Source organism: Podarcis erhardii (assembly GCF_964252035.2).
Source record: "Podarcis erhardii genome assembly, chromosome: 12".
NCBI lineage: Eukaryota > Metazoa > Chordata > Lepidosauria > Squamata > Lacertidae > Podarcis > Podarcis erhardii.
The window spans coordinates 43,903,380-43,923,188 of NC_138513.1; the positions used below are offsets into that span (position 1 = coordinate 43,903,380).

The 19,809-nt window shown below is 42.5% G+C and overlaps 1 protein-coding gene across 5 annotated transcripts in view; it reads left to right on the top strand.

Annotated features, from left to right (window-relative positions):
• The window catches only part of GOLGA4 (golgin A4), a 58,164-nt gene extending 44,693 nt beyond the window's left edge, over positions 1-13,471 (top strand). For 4 of the 5 annotated variants that reach the window (XM_081834707.1, XM_081834710.1, XM_081834709.1 and 1 more), the window contains 6 exons: positions 81-149; positions 2,620-2,695; positions 5,805-5,908; positions 9,060-9,146; positions 10,967-11,032; positions 12,754-13,471. In XM_081834707.1, the coding sequence (XP_081690833.1) occupies positions 81-149; positions 2,620-2,695; positions 5,805-5,908; positions 9,060-9,146; positions 10,967-10,996 (366 nt within the window). In that variant the 3' untranslated portion in view covers positions 10,997-11,032; positions 12,754-13,471. The remainder of the gene's footprint in view (positions 1-80; positions 150-2,619; positions 2,696-5,804; positions 5,909-9,059; positions 9,147-10,966; positions 11,033-12,753) is intronic. The other variant, XM_081834708.1, reaches the window with a different exon arrangement.
• Positions 13,472-19,809: the final 6,338 nt, after the last annotated feature.

Genomic DNA, 19,809 nt, shown 5'->3' on the forward strand with positions numbered 1-19,809 from the left:
CTGTTTACAATTTTGATGAAAAGTAATAAATTAAGTGTTTGTAGTGCACATTTTCATATATGTTTCTGGTTGTGTTTCAGGCCCAGCTAGCCCAGAAGACAACTCTTGTCAGTGATTCAAAGCTGAAAGAACAGGAATTCATAGAACAGGTAAGAATCTGATAAAAAAAAGGAAGGAACTTTAGCTCTTGGGTACATTAAAGCATTTTCTAGGTATAATTTGAAAAGGTTATAAAAGGCTACCTAGGCTGCAACCCTATATCCCATTTCATGGAAGTAGGCCTTATTGAACTTAGGTAAAGGTAAAGGGACCCCTGACTGTTAGGTCCAGTCGTGACCGACTCTGGGGTTGCGGCGCTCATCTCGCTTTATTGGCCGAGGGAGCCAGCGTTTGTCCACAGACAGCTTCCGGGTCATATGGCCAGCATGACTAAGCTGCTTCTGGCGAACCAGAGCAGCGCACGGAAACACCGTTTACCTTCTCGCCGGAGCAGTACCTATTTATCTACTTGCACTTTGACGTGCTTTTGAACTGCTAGGTTGACAGGAGCAGGGACCGAGCAACGGGAGCTCACCCCATCACGGGGATTCGAACCGCTGACCTTCTGATCGGCAAGTCCTAGGCTCTGTGGTTTAACCCACAGCGCCACCCGCGTCCCATCTTATTGAACATACTTTTGAGTAAACATGCGTAGTATAGTGCTGTTAAACACAGATTCGGTCTGCTCATCATTACCAGGCTGTTAAAAGTTTGACACACTAAAGCCCTAAAAGGAATCAGTTTGCAACAATCAAAACCAAGCTCAAATAACCTTTGACTCTACAGTCAAACCTCGGTTGCCAAACATAATCTGTTCCAGAAGCCCGTTTGGCTTCCAAAATGTTTGACAACCAAGGTGTGCCTTCCAATTGGCTGCAGGGCCTTCCTGCACTCAAGCCGAAGCTGCGTCGAACATTCAGCTTCCAAAAAACGTTCGAAAACTGGAACAATTACTTCTGGGTTTTCAGCGTTCAGGAGCCGAAACGCTCCAAAATGGAGGCATTTGGGAACCAAGGTTTGACTGTATTTCAAACCTACTTGAGTGTTATAGTCAGTTACTCATTCTCAGCCTACCCTACCTCACATGGTTGTTATGAGGATAAAATTGGGAGGAGGATGACTTTGTAAAGCACCTTGAGCTCCTCAGAGGAAAGATGGGATATAAATGTAACAAAAAATAAAGGAAGTATGCATAATTCAATTATCAAAATACAGATAAAATCAACAGAATTTAAGAACAAGCATACATAATAAAACTATATTTCTAGGTAAAACAAAAAAAAAAAAGATTTAAAAAGTTTTTAGCAAGTGCTGAAAAGGGTAGAATAAAGGGGACTGTCTGATATTAATAGAGAGGGAGTATATGCATAAAGCATTTGTTCAAGGAAACGGGTTCCAAGCTACTGAGGGCTTTATATACCAACAGTAACATCTTGGGTCAAGGTGACATGCCTATTTCTCTTGTACCATTCCAATTTCTAACCCACAGTGGGAAGCACCTCTGTCTGTGTGTCCCCCAAGTGGTGACCCCAAAGGAATATGATCTTTGATGTCCTCCACTTTGGGGTGAATCCAGCCATGGTTTACCCCACCACATGTAGCTGGTTCTGTTCTTATCAGCCAAGCCAGAGGCAATGCTTTGATCCAAAGCAACACTCCCATGTGTAATCACTCAATTCAGAACAGAACCACTCGTCGGTTGCAATCAAGAAAAAACGCTCTTTCTGCAAACAGAAAAAAACCAGTAAGACTATGAAACTGAAGTAGTCAGATAACAAGTACTCATACCAGATGAGAGGACAGTTTGGACAATGGTCAGTATAGTGCTGGCCAGCCCCTCTCTGCTTCCGAGGAGACTTGTGGCCAGGTCTACTTTTATCAGATCTTAAATTAGACAGAAAGAAAGGCAGACAGAAAACCCTAATCTTTGCTAATATTTCCCAACATGTCTAGTAGGTAAAGGTAAAGGGACCCCTGATCATTAGTCATGGCCGACTCTGGGGTTGCGACGCTCATCTTGCTTTATTGGCCGAGGGAGCCAGCTTACAGCTTACGGGTCATGTGGCCAGCATGACTAAGCCGCTTCTGGTGAACCAGAGCAGTGCACAGAAACGCTGTTTACCTTCCCGCCAGAGCAGTACCTATTTATCTACTTGCACCTTGACGTGCTTTCGAACTGCTAGGTTTGCAGGAGCAGGGACCGAGCAATGGGAGCTCACCCCATCGCGGGGATTCGAACCGCCAAACTTCTGATCAGCAAGCCCTAGGCTCTGTGGTTTAACCCACAGTGCCACCCGCATCCCATGATTATTCCTTAGGAGCACATTATTATTATAATGCCACCCGCGTCCCTTTACATGTCTAATGCACACTAACAAATATTTACATGGTAAGTTTAAGTGAGATAGATAGAGAGATAATATTTAACACCCTGAGTTGTCACCAGTAGTGGGTGGGGACAGATGGACACAGTTTGGTAACTGCTTTCTCGTACATTCAATACACCTCAAAGTTGAAACATATTCCGAGTCATCTCCGTTATGTTTGTTTTATCCTCCTCATCCATCACTTTATTCTTAGATTCATACACTACAAGACCGGTTGAAAAATTACGAGAAGAATATGTATGTCACAACAGTTGCATCGCCTTACAGAGGTGAGGAATGTTTGTCTTGGCACTGAGCTACAGAATAAAGCCTAAGAGAATACTTGCAAACCTAACTAGGGCTGCAAATATATGTACAAGAGTACCTGGGAGTAAACCCCACTGAGCTAACAAAATTTAGGGTGATAGATAAATTTAAGGCCAAAAGTTAGTCTTCAGACTTTTATGGTTGTGTGTCAGCTATGGAAGGCCTTGTTAACACTTGTTAATAGTCTCTCAGTTCCATGCCACTTTGCTCATTTGCGTCAAACTGAGCTATACAGATTTTGCCATGTATCTAGACCCCTTCCTGTACAGTTGACCCTAAAAGTTTGCATATATCAGATGAAAGATGTTACGCTGAAATATTGTTCAGTAGGGCAGTTAGGAATCTTTTTACACAAATGCATATTTTTAAAAAATGAAGTGATTTTGCATGACCTGTAAATGTAAGATTAGTTGCGTTACAATGTCCACCTCATGGATCACATGCAATATATATAAGTATTCCCTTGTGGAAAAATTGCTACATTGAAATCACAAATAGAACATAGTTCATATTTTCAGTCATTTTCATTCCAATTGCTTACATACCCTGACGACTAGACCTTCAAAGCCGTAAATAGACATGTGTTGCAGTAATGCAGTTCCTGATGCAGATTATGGTTTATTCTTTAATTTTAATTTTTTTTGTCCTTTAGTATAATTTTACTTCATGGAAAATGAGTGTGACATGTAAGCATGTTTGCCACATGTATTTATGTGTGCATGTGAGCAACATAGAGAATATCAAAATTAAGGTATAATCAGTAGCTAACATTTTGATACATGCGTAGTTCATACTTTCCAGAAATCAGGTATTGAAGACATGTTTTAGATCTCCTCAAATATTGGGATTAATGATGCCTGCTGCAATGTCAGCAAGCCAAAGTACAAATACAGTATGATTGAGAGTTGGGCTGTAGGTGTTTTCATACTGCAGTCTCATCCTGGAGGGTTTTAGCAAGGGATTTCCAGTGGTAGCCACGAGTGTTTGCTGAATTCCACCAGCAATTATGTTTGTGCATAAAAAGTTAAAATCCACACCTAACTAGGAAAGTAAAATCTGCTACTTTTGGACTTTTAGTTTAAGTGAACATAAATGGAAAAACAAGAGTCACGGCTTAATCTCCAAGAATGTAGATATTTTCCTCTTACCCTCTGAAAGCTAGTCTAATGGCATACTTAGAATGCTTCTGCTTTTTATATTGTGTTTTTATGAAGAAAACATTTTAAGATATCAGTTACCATGCAGAATTTTTATGAAAACAATGTTGCTAAGAAACATAAACAGGATTAGATTAGAAGTCTTAGGAGAAACACTTGTAAGAATTTAGTTAATACAATATATTGCAAATATTTTCCCAGCCTTGTCCTTCAACATTTGATGTAAAACTTGGACATGCCTGCGCACTCACACACAGTTGTCTCAAAGGGTCTCTGGGTCCTGTGGGGTTTGCTTTCTAAACTGTCATATCTCCATGTTGGGGGTGGGGCAGTGGAGTAAAGGATCAAGTTGTAATAAGCAGCAGCCAAAGATGCAAATGACTTGATACAGGTAGCACAGTTCTACAAAAGAAGGCTTTAAATTCCAAAGCAGTGAGGTGATGGTGGTCCAATGAGATGGCTTTTCCAGGCTGGTGGAGCCAGATTTGCTGAGAGAGAGAGCATGCATGTTTGTAGTCTAGATGGCAGCCTTGTAGAATATTGATCCTTGATAAAAATGTGGTCATGGCGATACAAGAGATCCTGTAAGATGGTTAGATCTGGTTGCCTAGAGCCCCAGTTGGCCCCTACCCTCTGTGGTTACACAGAATTTGATAATGCAGGTTTCTCACCTTCCCCAGGAGTGCGTCCCACACAAACAGGTGGACAGAATCACCTGACAACATAATGACGTCATGTGAATGGCACCTGTCCAAATTGGTGCTTGGGGAGCACACCTTCAAAAGAGCTTTTTGTAATGACTGGTGAAGTGATTGTGGTTACATGGAGCTCCTTTGAATTCCCTTTGGAGTGGGAGGTTTGGATCAAACTGCTTCCTTCAACTAGAACCTTTTTCTCTTTGGAGAGAAACCACTTCCTCCAAACAGAGAAAGCGAGCCTCTTCTGCTGTATTAAGGAGCTCCTGTTGGGAACTCCCTAGTGCAACTGATCTCAGTGGATCTCCCTGTCTGATCCAATCAGCCCTACTTACCAAGGGACAATGAGAAGCAACCTTTGAACTCCTTATTCTTCCTTTGTAGCCATGTCCATGTTTGCCTGACACCTGATGTTACATATGATGTTGGGCAGGTGAGGAGGGGCATTGTGGGCTACGGCCTTGCAGGACAACTTGGGTACTGTGCTAGGTCTAAGGTTCCCTGGTGCTACCTTAAAGGATTTATCCTGATTCCTATACTTTCCATTGTTTTGGCAGTTACTTCTAAAATCAGGCAGGAGCTGTTGGCCATTGGAGAGGAAAAGGCAATCATGAATCTCTGGAAGGGATAGCGCTTAGGGTTAGGAGGTTTGTGTACTCAACCGATCCTACTTGTGAAGGGTTTGTTTGTTTAGCGCATTTGTACTCTGCTTTTCAGCTGAAATCTCCCAGAGCGGCTTACATAAATCAGTTCAAACAAGACAGTCCTTTCCCTCAGGCTTACAATCTAAAAGACATGACACAAAAGAAAAATGGGATGGGGGCGGGTTTGAATTCAGATGTTGATTCTTTAAGCTAAATAGTAATTCTTACTGACCAGCTGGGACAGAAACAGTTCAGGGACTGGAAGATATATCTTTCCCACTGAGGCACAAGCATGCTACCAGGAAGGGGCTTGAACAATAGTCGTCTGCCTCTGCCTGGCGATATATTTGAAGGAGAGGGTAAGTTAGTGTCTTGAGTACAGAGGCAAGAGTTAAGAACTAGCCGCTTAATCCTCTTGTTAAAATGTAAAATGCTCTTTACAAAAGCAGTATAATCCGGGTAAGTGACAATCATTATGTCTGTATGTTACAGTTTGGTCAAGAGAGATGAGCATACTGATTGTAGCACATCTGTGTAAAATGCAATTGTATAAAACACTGTCTCTTGTCTGTGCAGATGGGAACCTCTGCCATTCAGATGTCTCTCTTTTTGGAGAACCGACGGAGTTTGAATACTTAAGGAAGGTGTTGTTCGAGTACATGATGGGTCGTGAGACAAAGGTATCCCCCATATTCAAGGCACATGTTTATTAAGTTAACAGTCACTTCGAGGAAGAAGAAGAACTGCACGGGTTGTAGTATTATTAAGCTACGGGATCTTAGAATAATTAAGCGTGACTAATTGGTTTACGACCCCAATTAGGTGCAGCTTATAGCGGTCCGGCACGCTCCTCAGCCAAGCTGCGCCGATCTGCTCCACTCCGTCACGCCTTGCAGAGTAAAAACAAAGTGGAAAAAACGGTTGCTTGTTGCTTAGATCCAGGCAAACACATCAGGCACTTGTGTGTCCATTTATTAGCCTTTTATTACAGCAGAATATTTGCAGCTCAGCATTTCTCAGATTCTCCTGGGCTGCTAGCAGCCATGGCTACCGTCTCCCTCGGAAGCAGAGACGGAACAGTGAGGAACAACTCCTCCCTCTTTCAGAGTCACGCGACAGGAATTGAGGGACGTCACACAGAACTCTTTAACCCTGTGAGTTCTGAAAACACTAACACGGGATGAGCCCATTCTTGCTCACATCTACCTTGGATAGAAGCAAGATGGTGTGACACAGAGTATATCCTATTTATGATGGGTTTGTTTTAGTGTTTCATCATTAATGTGTGGAATTGGTTATTAAAGTTGTTTAGTTGTACCCCATCCTGGTTTCAAAATTGATGAAGGGTAGGTTATAAATCTCCTAACTAAATAATACTTTCAAACAGGACCACCCTCAGTGGATATTACACTCCATAGGCCAGGGTGGGCAGTTTGCAGTAGATTTGCAGGAGTTTCCAACTCCCGATTGTCATAACAATAAAAAGGTAAAGGTATCCCTGCCTGTACGGGCCAGTCGTGTCCGACTCTAGGGTTGTGCGCCCATCTCACTTAAGAGGCCGGGGGCCAGCACTGTCTGGAGACACTTCTGGGTCACGTGGCCAGTGTGACGAAGCGGCTCTGGAGAGCCAGCACCAGCGCAGCACACGGAAACGCCGTTTACCTTCCCGCTATAAAGCGGTACCTGTTTATCTACTTGCACTTAGGGGTGCTTTCGAACTGCTAGGTGGGCAGGACCATACGATCGGCAAGTCCTAGGCACTGAGGTTTTACCCACAGTGCCACCTGCGTCATAACAATAGCAACAGCTAAAAATCCCCCCTCCCCAAATTAGCTTGCTGAAAAAGAATACTGGACAGGAGCAAGGAACAGGAACAGACTTTTATGTGAAAGGACTTGCTACTTGCTTTTGGCATTGGTAAATTTATGAGCTGAACATGCACTCAGAGGCACAGGTATATGTATATATAATATGTTTGTGTCCAACTGGCTGAGCTGCTATTTTGTACCTGCCTCTGCTTGGTTGATCTCAAGGTTCTAGCTAGCATAAAAGTAGGCCCCAAGTCTGTCCACTCCTTCTTTAGGTTTCATAGGCTCCTCTTTGCAAATGTGATGGAGCTATTGTCCTCAACCTTACAAATACTCATATGCCAGCCCTCTTCCTCCTGTGATGTGGGACTCATGTAACCCTGTTTCCCCGCAAACTTCATTTCCCTCTCCCCCATGGAACCATAGCTCCTTCCTGTCCCCCATCCCCTTCCAAGTGAGATTCCAGACCACCTTCCCTGCAGTTTTGTCTCTTAACTATCCCTGAATCTGATTTAGGTTTAAACCTTCCGCTACATCTTTCAGCAAGTTCCCAACCTTCGGTCACAATCAGTTTGCATGGGCTGGGAGAAATAATGGGCAGCAGTAAATTCATTAACATAGTGTGGAGAGTGGGGCAGCACAGGCAGGGGGCCATTGTGCACCTGGGTTGCTATCAGCATGCCACTTGTGGTTCGAGGACCCAACCCCCGCAAAGTGGAATGAATACACAAGGACACGTTATATATAATGGGCAAGAAAAGGCCACAACTTTATTGATTACAGCAGTGAAAAGGTATTGGCTTAGGCATTGGATGTCTAAAACAAGGGGGTTTATTCACCAGTAGGTGGAGCCTGTTGATGCTAATCCAACTATAGGCTCTCCCCTGATGTCACCGAGGGTCGTGCCATGGCCTCCCGCCAAGCAGGCATCGGACAGAGTACACGACCGCCAGATTCCTTTAACGGAATACCCAAAAATTGAAGGCATAGGCGAGAGAAGAATGAGGCCGAGGAGGAGCTGGCGCCACAGCATAAAGGTTGCTGTAAACGCCCCCTCGGAGGCACCTGGTTGGTGGGTGCCAGCCAGGTGAGTGGAGGAGACAGGGGGCTAACGCCCCCTGCTAGGGGCGGAGCTCGGGCTCCCACCCACAACCACTCCCCTTTACCAAGAGGGTGAGGACTGAGCAGTGCAGCACCAGAGCCAATATGATGTTCCTGCTGTTGTGCTTGCACTGCGCTGAGCTCTCCACACTGCAGTCGTCTCCCTCTCAGCAAGCGGCAGCAACGCTCTCCATTGGAAAACAGCACTGCCCTGCTGGAGTTAAAATTTCAGATAACAAATCACGCCGCAACATAGTTCAGTCACCATCTTCTTAGATCTTTTTTTATTAAAAATTTTTAATTTCTTTTAATTCTGCTGTGGTTAGAAGCTGTTTTTCACTTACAAATAAAACAAATAATACTTCAGCAAATAATACCATATAGCAGAGTCACCAGCACATTCTTACTCATGAAACTGTTTCTTGCTATGAGGCCATCTATACTACATTATTATTTTTCTCCTTCCAAGAAATAGCAGTTGGGAAAGAATGTTAAGAGCCTTCCTTTTAAGTTGAACTTTGTTTTCAGTGGATAGCATATGAGTAAATATAGGCTTTATCTGGACTTTATCTGCAACCAACTATTTCAAAAACATTGAAGCCTTAAATGATGGAATACTGAATTTATTGTTGTTTTGAACTTGTACTCAGCCTTATTTTAAATCTGATCGTTTGGAATCCATTTCTGTATCATTTATTCTGGCCAAAAGCACTTGGGGAATTTTAAGTCGCTGGTGATGTTGGATTGCAGACTCTTAGCTTTTAATGTAGTGCATTTATTTTAAAGTCTTAGCCTTAGGTTGCCACAGATTTTTATGAAAGACACAAGTATTCTTTATGCATTCCTATGCTTTCATAAGGACTACAAAAAATACAGTGCTTTTATAAATCAATGCCCATTACTTTGTTCACCTCTTCTTCAGACAATGGCAAAGGTTATAACCACAGTGCTGAAATTCCCTGCTGACCAAGCACAGAAGATCTTGGAACGAGAAGATGCACGGGCATTGGTAAGCCATAGTAAGATACTAAATAAAAGTAGCTTCTCAGGTGTGTCTTAACATTAAAGTTCTTTGGTCACTTAACTTTCCCGCAGAAGGATTTTGTATATGGAAGTAAGGATTTCACACAGGGCAGGGAAACTCTTAGTGGCAGCAATAAACACCTTAATGTTGGAAGACCCTGAGTGCATCTTTGCTGATTGTGATGACAAAAAAATCTCCTGTTATGTCTACACCAGCACTTTGCTTGATATATCTGTCTTCCAGTTGGACTACAACTACAAGTCAGGGAAACCTATAAAATGTCAGTGTTAATATGGAAGAAGTCCGCAACAGTTTTACTCATCTATGCAAAAGCCTACTTAACATGTCACCTTGGGAACTGTGATGTTGAAAAGAAGATGCTTTTCAATTAAAGTAATTTAATAAATCCTATAATATTGATCTCCGCTTAGGAAGGTGATAAACGTCCACATTCATAGGACTTTCCAGGCATTATGTTTATCATTCTGTTTTATTATTAAACACTAGGGTTCAATGTAGGAATTGCTGAAGGGAAAATTTGCCATATAAAACCAAGATACATTCATGGATCTTGGACACATGAATGGTTGTCAATTCTTTCTCTTTTTCTTCTTTTTGTTTGCTCAGAGGAGGATGCTATCTGTTTTTGCTCACAAAATACATTGATCCCAGAGCAAAACAGCTTAAATGGGGTTTCTCCCCTTTTCTACATTTTCAGCTCACAATTTAAGCAGCAGTTATATGTGATGGGAAATAAATATGAAATAAACTTAATAGTTTGCCAGCATCCCATTCAAAATTATTTACCTTTTGTGGCTACCATTGTTTTGTTCTAAAACTGTGTCTGAGTACCATTTGAAGACCATGACAAAGGTACAAAGTAGAGGAAACAGAAAGGACTTAAAATTCTGTACAATTCAGTTTTATGGGGAAACTATTCGAGCGGTAGCACACTATATTTTGTAGGATTCTGTTTGAAAATTGAAACATTGTCATCAGTTGGTTTTCCTGTTTGGCTACTTTCATATCCTGCCTTAATACATACTAATACTTCTGCTTTTCTGTTGGCTCTATAATTTTGCATGCTATTAGATGAGATGGGGGAAATAGAATACAGTGGTACCTCTGGTTACGAACGCTTCTGGTTATGAACACTTCTGGTTATGAGCTCTGCTAACCTGTAAGTAGCTGCTCCTGGTTGCAAACTTTGCCCCAGGATGCGAACGAAAATCATGCGCCAGAGGCACGCACGCAGCAGGAGGCGCCATTAGCGAAAGTGCGCCTCAGGATAAGAACGGTTTCAGCTTAAGAATGGACCTCCGGATCGAATTAAGTTCGTAACCAGAGGTGCCACTGTACCAGGCCCAATATTTCATGTTATGTCTGTCAAAATAAAGTCCCATGTGTTCCTACCCTGGAGTCCTATTTTGATACATTTAGTAGAAATTAGTAGACCTTTGTCTGAGCCACCTGAAGGAAAAAGTAGCAAGAAACAACAATCCTAGGCTTAAAAGCAAACTTCTGCAGGTTCATGGATTGTGCATGTGCATTGCATGAAGCGGGCAACACTTGGCTCGAGTTTACCCTGGAGAGCAGTGCCAATGCTAGCTGCCATTGCTGTTTTTACCCTTCACCCATATGTCAAACTCTGTACAGAGCAGAGAAATGACAAGGCTAATCACTGGCATCTCACTTGCTATGTCCACAAGTTTGACAGTGTGGAAATAGATGTCTAACATGTCTAAACTCACATTGCTTTTATTAACACAGTAACCCACTAAGCTGTTCTTTTCCTGGCTTTCTAGTTCACTTCACCTCGCAGTGGCATCTTCTGAATAAGCCATCAATCAGTGCTTTTAGTTAGCATGTGGGTGAGTGTTGCCTGGTACATACAATATTTGGTTTTGCCTAGTACCTACAATGTTTGTTAATAATAGTGAGTGATAGCCACTGTTAGATGTACAGAGTAAACCCACTGAAATCTGTAGACTTAAGTAAGTATGACAAGTTTTGGCTACCACCCAGTAATAACTAGTCTCTCCCACTAACAAGCATGCCGAACACTTGTTCTTACCAAAATTATTTTGCAAGGCAAGCACTTGTAAAGAGGACTTCTTAATCCCATAACATTTTTTTCTGATCTTGGACCAATTTGAGATTATTTTGAAGAACATGCTCGCAGCTTCACACATCTGATGCATAAGATTAGAACAATATAAGATTATGATACAAATTGCACTGACTTTGGCTCACTTTACCTTGTGTACTAATTGCTGATATACTGCAGACCAAACTACATGTAGTATATTGGATTGGATCTCCCAGCATATTTTATTGTATTTTAATAACAACAGCAGTACCCTGTTGCACTTTTCCAGTGTCATGTTTAGTTTGACCTTTATTTGCCTAAATATTTTAATGCCAGTTTTCACTTCAATGCTCAAAATGTAATAAGGAATGGAAAACTTAAGTTCTGAGTCACAAAAATCAGTAATAGGTTTATTATTCAAAATTGATTGCACTAGTCGTTTACAACTGTCAGGAAGGGCTAGTTGTCCCCCTTTTTTTTAGCTGCCTGTGAATTCTACATCTGTTTTGAAATCTGGCATAGAACTGAATTCACAAGAAGCTAAAAATCAAGTAATGAATTGCTTTGAAAGGAATTCTGAAAATATGAAGCAAGCTGTCTGCAGAAAGTCCCAGTGCTGTAGAAGTGGGAAGTTTATCCTCTGTATTTTTACATGCTCTACTTTGCATAGCCCCCCAACTACTGAATTCCCACATAAATCTAGGTTCTTCAGAATTTAAATAATGATCCAAAATAAAGCGTACAAAATGTGATTATGTAGAAGTTCGTTTTGGAAATACAAATTTATTTAACTTAGATTACAGAAGCCAAGGAACTTGCAGAGGACAAATTATTTTGACCATATATATGCTTCACTATATTTATACATGGAAATTACTCAAGATAATATGAAGCTCTTGTGAATGAAATGTGATCAGCCACGTTGGCCATTTCAGGGTAGACTAAAGCGACAAAACATTAAAATCACCTGTGAGGTCAAGTGAGCCAAAGGAAAAGCTGTTTCGAAGATATCTCAACCCCATATTTTAGCTGAAATAAAACTGAACTTATAAGGGATACATATGCATATAGTAGTAGTAGTAGGAGTAGTAACAACATCTACAACAACAGGATAGATAGATAGATAGATAGATAGATAGATAGATAGATAGAGTGTGTGTCTTCCCTGCATCCACTGTTCTGGATATATTGCTCCATGCCCCATAGTACATTGTGCCTGCTGCCTAGCCAAGACCCTTGCAGTCTTTCTGTCGTGCCATTGTGCCTTTTTCATTCACTTACTAAGGGGGGGAGGGGAGTGGACTGGATCTGGCTGGTGGGCCAAATGTGTAATATTGAATTGTATTAAGCAACACACACAAGTAAACTGCTTTTTTAAACTGTGGGGTAGTTGGTTTTCAACTTGCCTCTTAAACCTATTATGTCTTTCTGTATCGTAAATTAGTTTGTTGCTTTGCTTTTACTTGCACTTTTTAATTTTTTCACATCATCCCTCCCTTCCAGTCCTGGCTGCGATCGTCCACTTGAAGAACTTGCAGCACATGCACTTTGTAGCAGATGACGCCTCTTTGAAATCTGATCATATCTCCATACTAGCTCTATGAAGAAGGGACAGGAGAAGAACTACTATTCATTGCCCCATGTGAAATGAGCAAAATTAAGAACAATGATGGGTTGTGGGCTGGGCATGAATGTAATCAAACAGTTGTCTTGAAAGATTGTCTTATGCGGTGATGGAGTGCTTATATTGAACACAGTTTTCTATTTTGGTTTAGAATATTTTTTAATAAATGTTTTGCCTCACTGCAATACAAATCTCACAAGATCTCTCTGAAGAATTAATGGTTTGACTGCCCTATTTATTTTTAACAGTTTTATCGTCTGAAATAATTGTGCAATATACTTTGGGTGGGTAGGAGGCCTTGGTGATGTTCTTGGTAAATTAAACCTGTTTCGACTTTTCCCCCTCCCTCACAATTTGATCTCTTGATTGTTTGCTAAAGGCAAATTTCTTTCAAGCACTTGCTTTATAATGAATCCAAATTGCAGTACCTCATTTATTTATTCCTAGCTTTTGTACTTATATTTTGTGGGGAATAAATTTACACTCCTGTAAATTGTAAATAGTTACTAATTCCTTGTATCATAAGCTGATCTCTGACTGTTGGCAGTGCTAATCTTGCAGAGCTGGGAGAGAATAAAACTTCTATTTACTGTACAATGCTGCAGACTGATGTACTTTTTAATAGCAAATATTACTGTCTAATAATTGCTGTCATCTTACTCAGTGATATAGGTAGAAGCCTAATACCCTCCTTCTGAAACATAATTGTAAGCTGGTGATGCTTTGGGGAGTTCTAAAACTGAACACAGCCTAACTCAGGAGTCAGAAAACTTTGGCCTTCCAGATGTTGATTAATTACAACTCCCATCAGCCCTAGCAAGCATGGCTAGTTGCCAGGGATGACGGAAGTTGCATCGTATTTTTCGCTCTCTTAAGACGCACCAGACCACAAGACGCACCTAGTTTTTGGAGGAGGAAAACCAAGGAAAAAAATATTCTGAATCTCAGAGGCCAGAACAGCAAGAGGGATTGCTGCGCAGTGAAAGCAGCAATCCCTCTTGCTGTTCTGGCTTCTGGGATAGCTGCGCAGCCTGCATTCGCTCCATAAGACGCACACACATTTCCCCTTACTTTTTAGGTGGGAAAAAGTGAGTCTTATAGAGCAAAAAATATGGTAATTCCGCAACATCTGGAGGGCAAAGATTCCTCCTGCCTGGCCTGATAAGCAGAAAATGCATGATAGTGTCATTCACAAGCTCGGTAAGTAGCTTACTGGAATGCAGTTGCAGAGTTCTGCAAAACTCATTGGTTCTGGCCAGAAAACAATTTCAAAAGGCAAGTATAAATCTTATGGCAGACACACACAAATATTTACCCCCAGAATTCTCATTTTCATCTCATAACAAGCCTAGTAGCTTACTTTTCATATAAAACAGATTTTCAGTGTGGGATCCATGGACAATTAAGTCACATTGGAGTGGATAAGCTGAACTGACATCTATGGTTGAGTCCTTGAGTCACATGGGAAAGTCAAAACAAGACTCATTGGAAGATGGAAATCCACAAGCAGTGTGGTCTGAAAGAATGAAATCATTTATTTCTGCTTTAAAAAGGTAAAGGACCCCTGACAGTGAACAACTCTGGGGTTGTGGCGCCAGTGTGGTGTAGTGGTTAAAGAGCGGTAGTCTCGTAATCTGGGGAACCGGGTTCGCGTCTCCGCTCCTCCACATGCAGCTGCTGGGTGACCGTGGGCCAGTCACACTTATTTGAAGTCTCTCAGCCCCACTCACCTCAGAGTGTTTGTTGTGGGGGAGGAAGGGTAAGGAGAATGTTAGCCGCTTTGAGACTCCTGAAGGGGAGTGAAAGGCGGGATATCAAACCCAAACTCTTCTTCTTCTCTTCTTCATCTTGCTTTACTGGCCGAGGGAGCCAACATTTGTCCTCAGTTTTTCTGGGTCATGTGGCCAGCATGACTAAGCCGCTTCTGGCGAAACCAGAGCAGCGCACGGAAACGCCATTTACATTCCTGCCGGAGCGGTACCTATTTATCTACTTGCATTTTGACGTGCTTTCAAACTGCTAGGTTGGCAGGAGCTGGGACCGAACGACGGGAGCTCACCCCATCGTGGGGATTCGAACCGCCGACTTTCCGATCGGCAAACCCTAGGCTCAGTGGTTTAGACCACAGCGCCACCCGTGTCCCTATACATTCTGTCTTCCACAAAATTGTTACCACCTTGTTTCTGCTTAGGTGATTACAATCTTGTGTAAGGCAGAATGTTATCTGCATCTTGCATATGGAATGACATTTATCAGATGAATCCATTGACCATAGCAGCATCAAGTATTTAGGCATCATATTTGAGCAGCAGTGATGCTGAACGGGAATAAAAAGCTGATTTTATTTGAGCAAGTGTGCTAAAGAAACATTCCTACTGAAACCACTAGTTCCAATATGTAAACAGGAGAAGGTTGAGCACAGCTTTAGTTTTTTATATTTAGGGCAATTTCATTCAAATGTGGGATGAATTTTACTTTGGTTTTTCTTCTTGCTCTATCAAATTCTAAATCTTCCAACATTTAGACATTAGAAAAAACTGTCCTGTGAACTTTAGACTTTCTAACTATGGTAATGTATATTGTGTTTTGACATACTGAAGAGTCTGAGGTTTTGGAAATTTCAGAGTTTTGTGTTTTTTTAATGGTCTTTAATCTTCAGGAGTTCACAGCATACATATTTCAGACAGTGAGATACACAGAGGGGATGAGCTCCTTTTGCTTTTCTGTTTCCATCAGGCATTTCCATCGCCTTTGTCCATACAAATCCATGTTGCAAAAATCTGAAATTGTGTGGACAGCCATTTATTGCAAGCAAAACAAATACCGTATTGGCCCGAATATAAGCCATATTTTTTTCCCCAAATTCTGACCGTGAAAAGTTAATTGCGGCTTAAATTTGCGACCTTACAAAAATTGGCTTTTACAATATCGCTGCTGAAACAGACAAACGGTAAAACGGAACAAAAAAAGTTTTATTGCCGATTGCAAGCTTGAGACTATTGTGCAATTAACTCATAGGATTTTCTTCTACATTTGCAATTTATGGGTGTGAGTGCCAGCGGAATTGTAGGAATTGAATAGCAATTTGCAATTCTAGCGATTGTACGGTAACTTTTTCGGGCTTGCAAGTTCAAAGGCTTAAATTGGCTTGGAATTACAATTCTACCAGCCACAGCGATTTTCAGCCTGCAACCCAATTTTAAGGGACTGGCTATATTTGAGTATTGTCTTTTTTTCTCTCCCCCCCTCTTGAACTTTAAAGGTGTGGCTTATTTGCAGGTGCGGCTCATATTCAGGCCAATACGGTAATACAAATGTATGTAACTTACCCAATTTGATCCTGGTACAAGCTTTTGATTTCCTTTGTGTTGTTTCTAGTTTGCTTTGGCAAAGAGCTTTGTTTCCTTAGAACAAAATGTTCCTATCCCTCTTCAGTAGCATTGCTCGATGAGTTTTTTCTTAAAAGTCCCAGTCCCTAAATATGTGACCAATCTTTGTTTGCACACAAGACTTTCTAAGCCAGCAGCAGCTCTGCCATCCTACCAGATGAGCTGTCCTTGTCAACTGGAGGGAGACGTAGAGAATTTCAGAAGCAGGTGTCTAATGTAACTTGTGGGGCGGCAGCTGCCGGTGGACCTTTGAGAACCCAGGAGGGCCTTCCCCAGATCATCTGCACAATTCCTTGTGTGCACCAAAGGACATTGTTAGGGTAGCAGCACATGAATTGTAGTTCCTTTTAAAAAAGTAATTATCCCTCTCTTTGTTTTTTCATGTTTGACCATATATGGAAGAACTCAACCTACAGAAAATTGGCTAATATATAACAACAGACCTCACACTCCTCCACACTATGTCAAATGAATCCTGTTCTTTCCCATCTTGCCTTTTAGGGCTTTTAAAGAGTTCCACCAGTCATCTTTACATATAGCTAAAAATATACATTTCAAGATTGGATTTGCCATATACAGTGTATGTCACGTTACTAGAAATTCCCACACCTGCAGTCTTTTACTCTTGACATCAAACTTTTGTTTTCAGCGTCTTGCACTTAAGAAGCCAAAATCTTTTTTTCTTTCTCTCCCCCCTCCCCTTGAGAAGTGGGATTTATTTTCATTCCCACAAGATACTAGTGTGTCTTTGTTTTTGCCAAATGTTGAAATGAAACTTAGGACTGCATACAAATAATTTGAGAATAACATTGGAAGGGATTCCCCTCTCCTTCAGCTTGCCTGACGTTAGCCATAAAGGACCAGTGATTTGAGTAATGGACAAATTTAATTGGAAATGAGAGTCTCTTAATTTCTATCCTAAATGGAGATATTGATAAGTGCCCAAGAGTACTGCTGTTGCCATCTGGTTTTTTTTTTAAGTGTGTGAATGAGTGTTGATTCTTCACCATGTTATTCTGAAATGACATTTCTCCCAGCAGATGTAGACTGCTACCCAAATCTAGCCTTCAATCTGACATGTGGGAGAGGGCATCTAACACAAATCCCCCACTTGCTCTTCTATTACGCATTTTCCTCTACTCAGAGAGTTCAATATATTTTGATACATTTTTTTGAGATTGTTGTTGTTTAGTCGTTTAGTCCTGTCCGACTCTTTGTGACCCCCTGGACCAGAGCACACCAGGCACTCCTGTCTTCCACTGCCTCCCACAGTTTAGTCAAACTCATGCTGGTAGCTTCGAGAACACTGTCCAACCATCTCGTCCTCCATCATCCCCTTCTCCTTGTGCCCTCCATCTTTCCCAACATCAGGGTCTTTTCCAGGGAGTTTTCTCTTCTCATGAGGTGGCCAAAGTCTTGGAGCCTCAGCTTCACGATCTGTCCGTCCAGTGAGCACTCAGGGCTGATTTCCTTCAGAATGGATAGGTTTGATCTTCTTGCAGTCCATGGGACTCTCAAGAGTCTCTTCCAGCACCATAATTCAAAAGCATCAATTCTTCAGCAATCAGCCTTCTTTATGGTCCAGCTCTCACTTCCATAAATCACTACTGGGAAAACCAGTAGTGAGATTATTTTGAGATTATCATGGATTAATCCCTTCTTTCCATGTTGCAAGCTGATAGCTAAAGTAGGCAGGAAGAGTCATCCTTCCAAGGACTCATATTGCTCACTGGTCCTCACGCAGTCGAGGAGAAATGACCAATGGGAGGAGTGCAGAGAAAAGACCCGCTACGATGCATGTGTAACAGCGAAACCAGACACTTTCATCTGCGCCAGCTGCAGTAAAACATGTCTCTCCTGTATCAGATTCCACAGCCACAGCAGGTTTGACCTTCCCCCTGATGGCACACTTCCATTACCGCTTGAGACAGACGGATGCCAAGGTCCAGTCCACTACAGCAGTGGTTTTCAACCAGTGTGGCGTGGCACCCTGGGGTGCCTTGAATGATGGTCAGGGGTGCTGCGGGCAACAGTGGCCTCTGTTCCTCTTTCCTTCCCTCCCTCCTCTTGCATCTCTGCTTCCCAAAAGCTTGAGCAGCTCTTTGTTGCATCAGTCCTGGGTATAAGCTTCGCAAGCAAATGGTGTCTCTGGGTGGCACCTCTCTTTGGGGTGCGGGGGGCAGCCCAGAGAGCAGGGGCAGCAGCAGCGGCTGCTCAGAGGGCTCCCAAGTAGAGGGGAGAGAAGGCTGAGGGAACACTCCACAATGGAGGGTGTTCAAAAAAGGGTGAGAGGCTGCCAGCTCTGCAAGCAAGGGGTGACATAACTGGCCGTCTGAGCCCCACAGGGCTGCCACAGAAAGAATGTAGCTGGTCAAAGGAGCTGTGGACTCAAAAAGGTTGAAAACCTCTGCACTACAGCATTAAGGCTGTTCAGGGTTGGCACAGTCTCTTCGGTTTCAAATACTATTGAGAAATAGAGCTGTATCTTCATTGGCATAAAGATGGCACTGTGCTCCAAAACTCCTAGTGACTTCTTTCGGTGGCTTCACAGAGATGTTAAAAAGCGTTGGGGACAGACTAGTGCCCTGCAGAACCCCGTAGCACAGATGACAGGGAAATCAAAGAACACTCCCATAATGTTACTCTCTGGGCAACTGGGCAAATACAAATGGAGCCATTGAAGTAAAGTGCCTACAATACCCATCACACAGTCAGTCTAGGAGGACACCATGGTCAATGGTGCCAGAAGCTGCTGAGAAGACTGAATCAGAGGAATGGGATCATAGTCCCCCCACCCTCTCAATACGGTTCATCCATCAGGGTGACCGAGTCCCAAAACCAGGCCTGAACCCAGATTGAAATGGATCCTTCTAAGCAGTGTAATCCAGGAGCACTCAAAGTTACTCTGCCACCACCCTCTAATACCTTTCCCCAAAAAGAGTTCTAGGCAAATGTCCAGTAATTACAACTGTTAGGATATAGTTCCGTCCCACCTTAAAAGGGTACAGGCATGACTGTGTGTCAAACGCCTGTTTACTTCCAGCAGCACTGTCTGCTGGGAACTTCTGTTGTATGTTGCTTTTGCTATACTGCTGTTTTGCTGGACACGAAGGCAAGCAGACATGTTTTCCTTTGTTCCTGAGCTATGCTGAATAAAATGCCGCACATTTGCTTGCACATCTCTCTGTCTGCCTCTTCGCTGTGAGGTGATTTACACACTCTGCTGACAGAGTGTGCACGGGTCTCTAAACGTATCTGAGGCTCATGCCGCTGACTGGCTGATGCTGTTCCACGAGAGACCGGTGATTGTCCGGAGCTAGCTGGGGGCCTGCCTGATGCCCCTGTCTCCCTGGCAGTATCCCAACAACAACACACCATTAGTGTGGGCTTTTTTAAAGGGGTCAACCACATGGCTGCCTTTTTCATGTGTCTGATACCTCTGCATCATGCAACGAGGCATTCACAACACCCTGGACCCCCCAACTGCTCCACTCTGGCTAGCTTCAACCAGCCAGGGGACATAATTGCATATCCTATCCACATCAT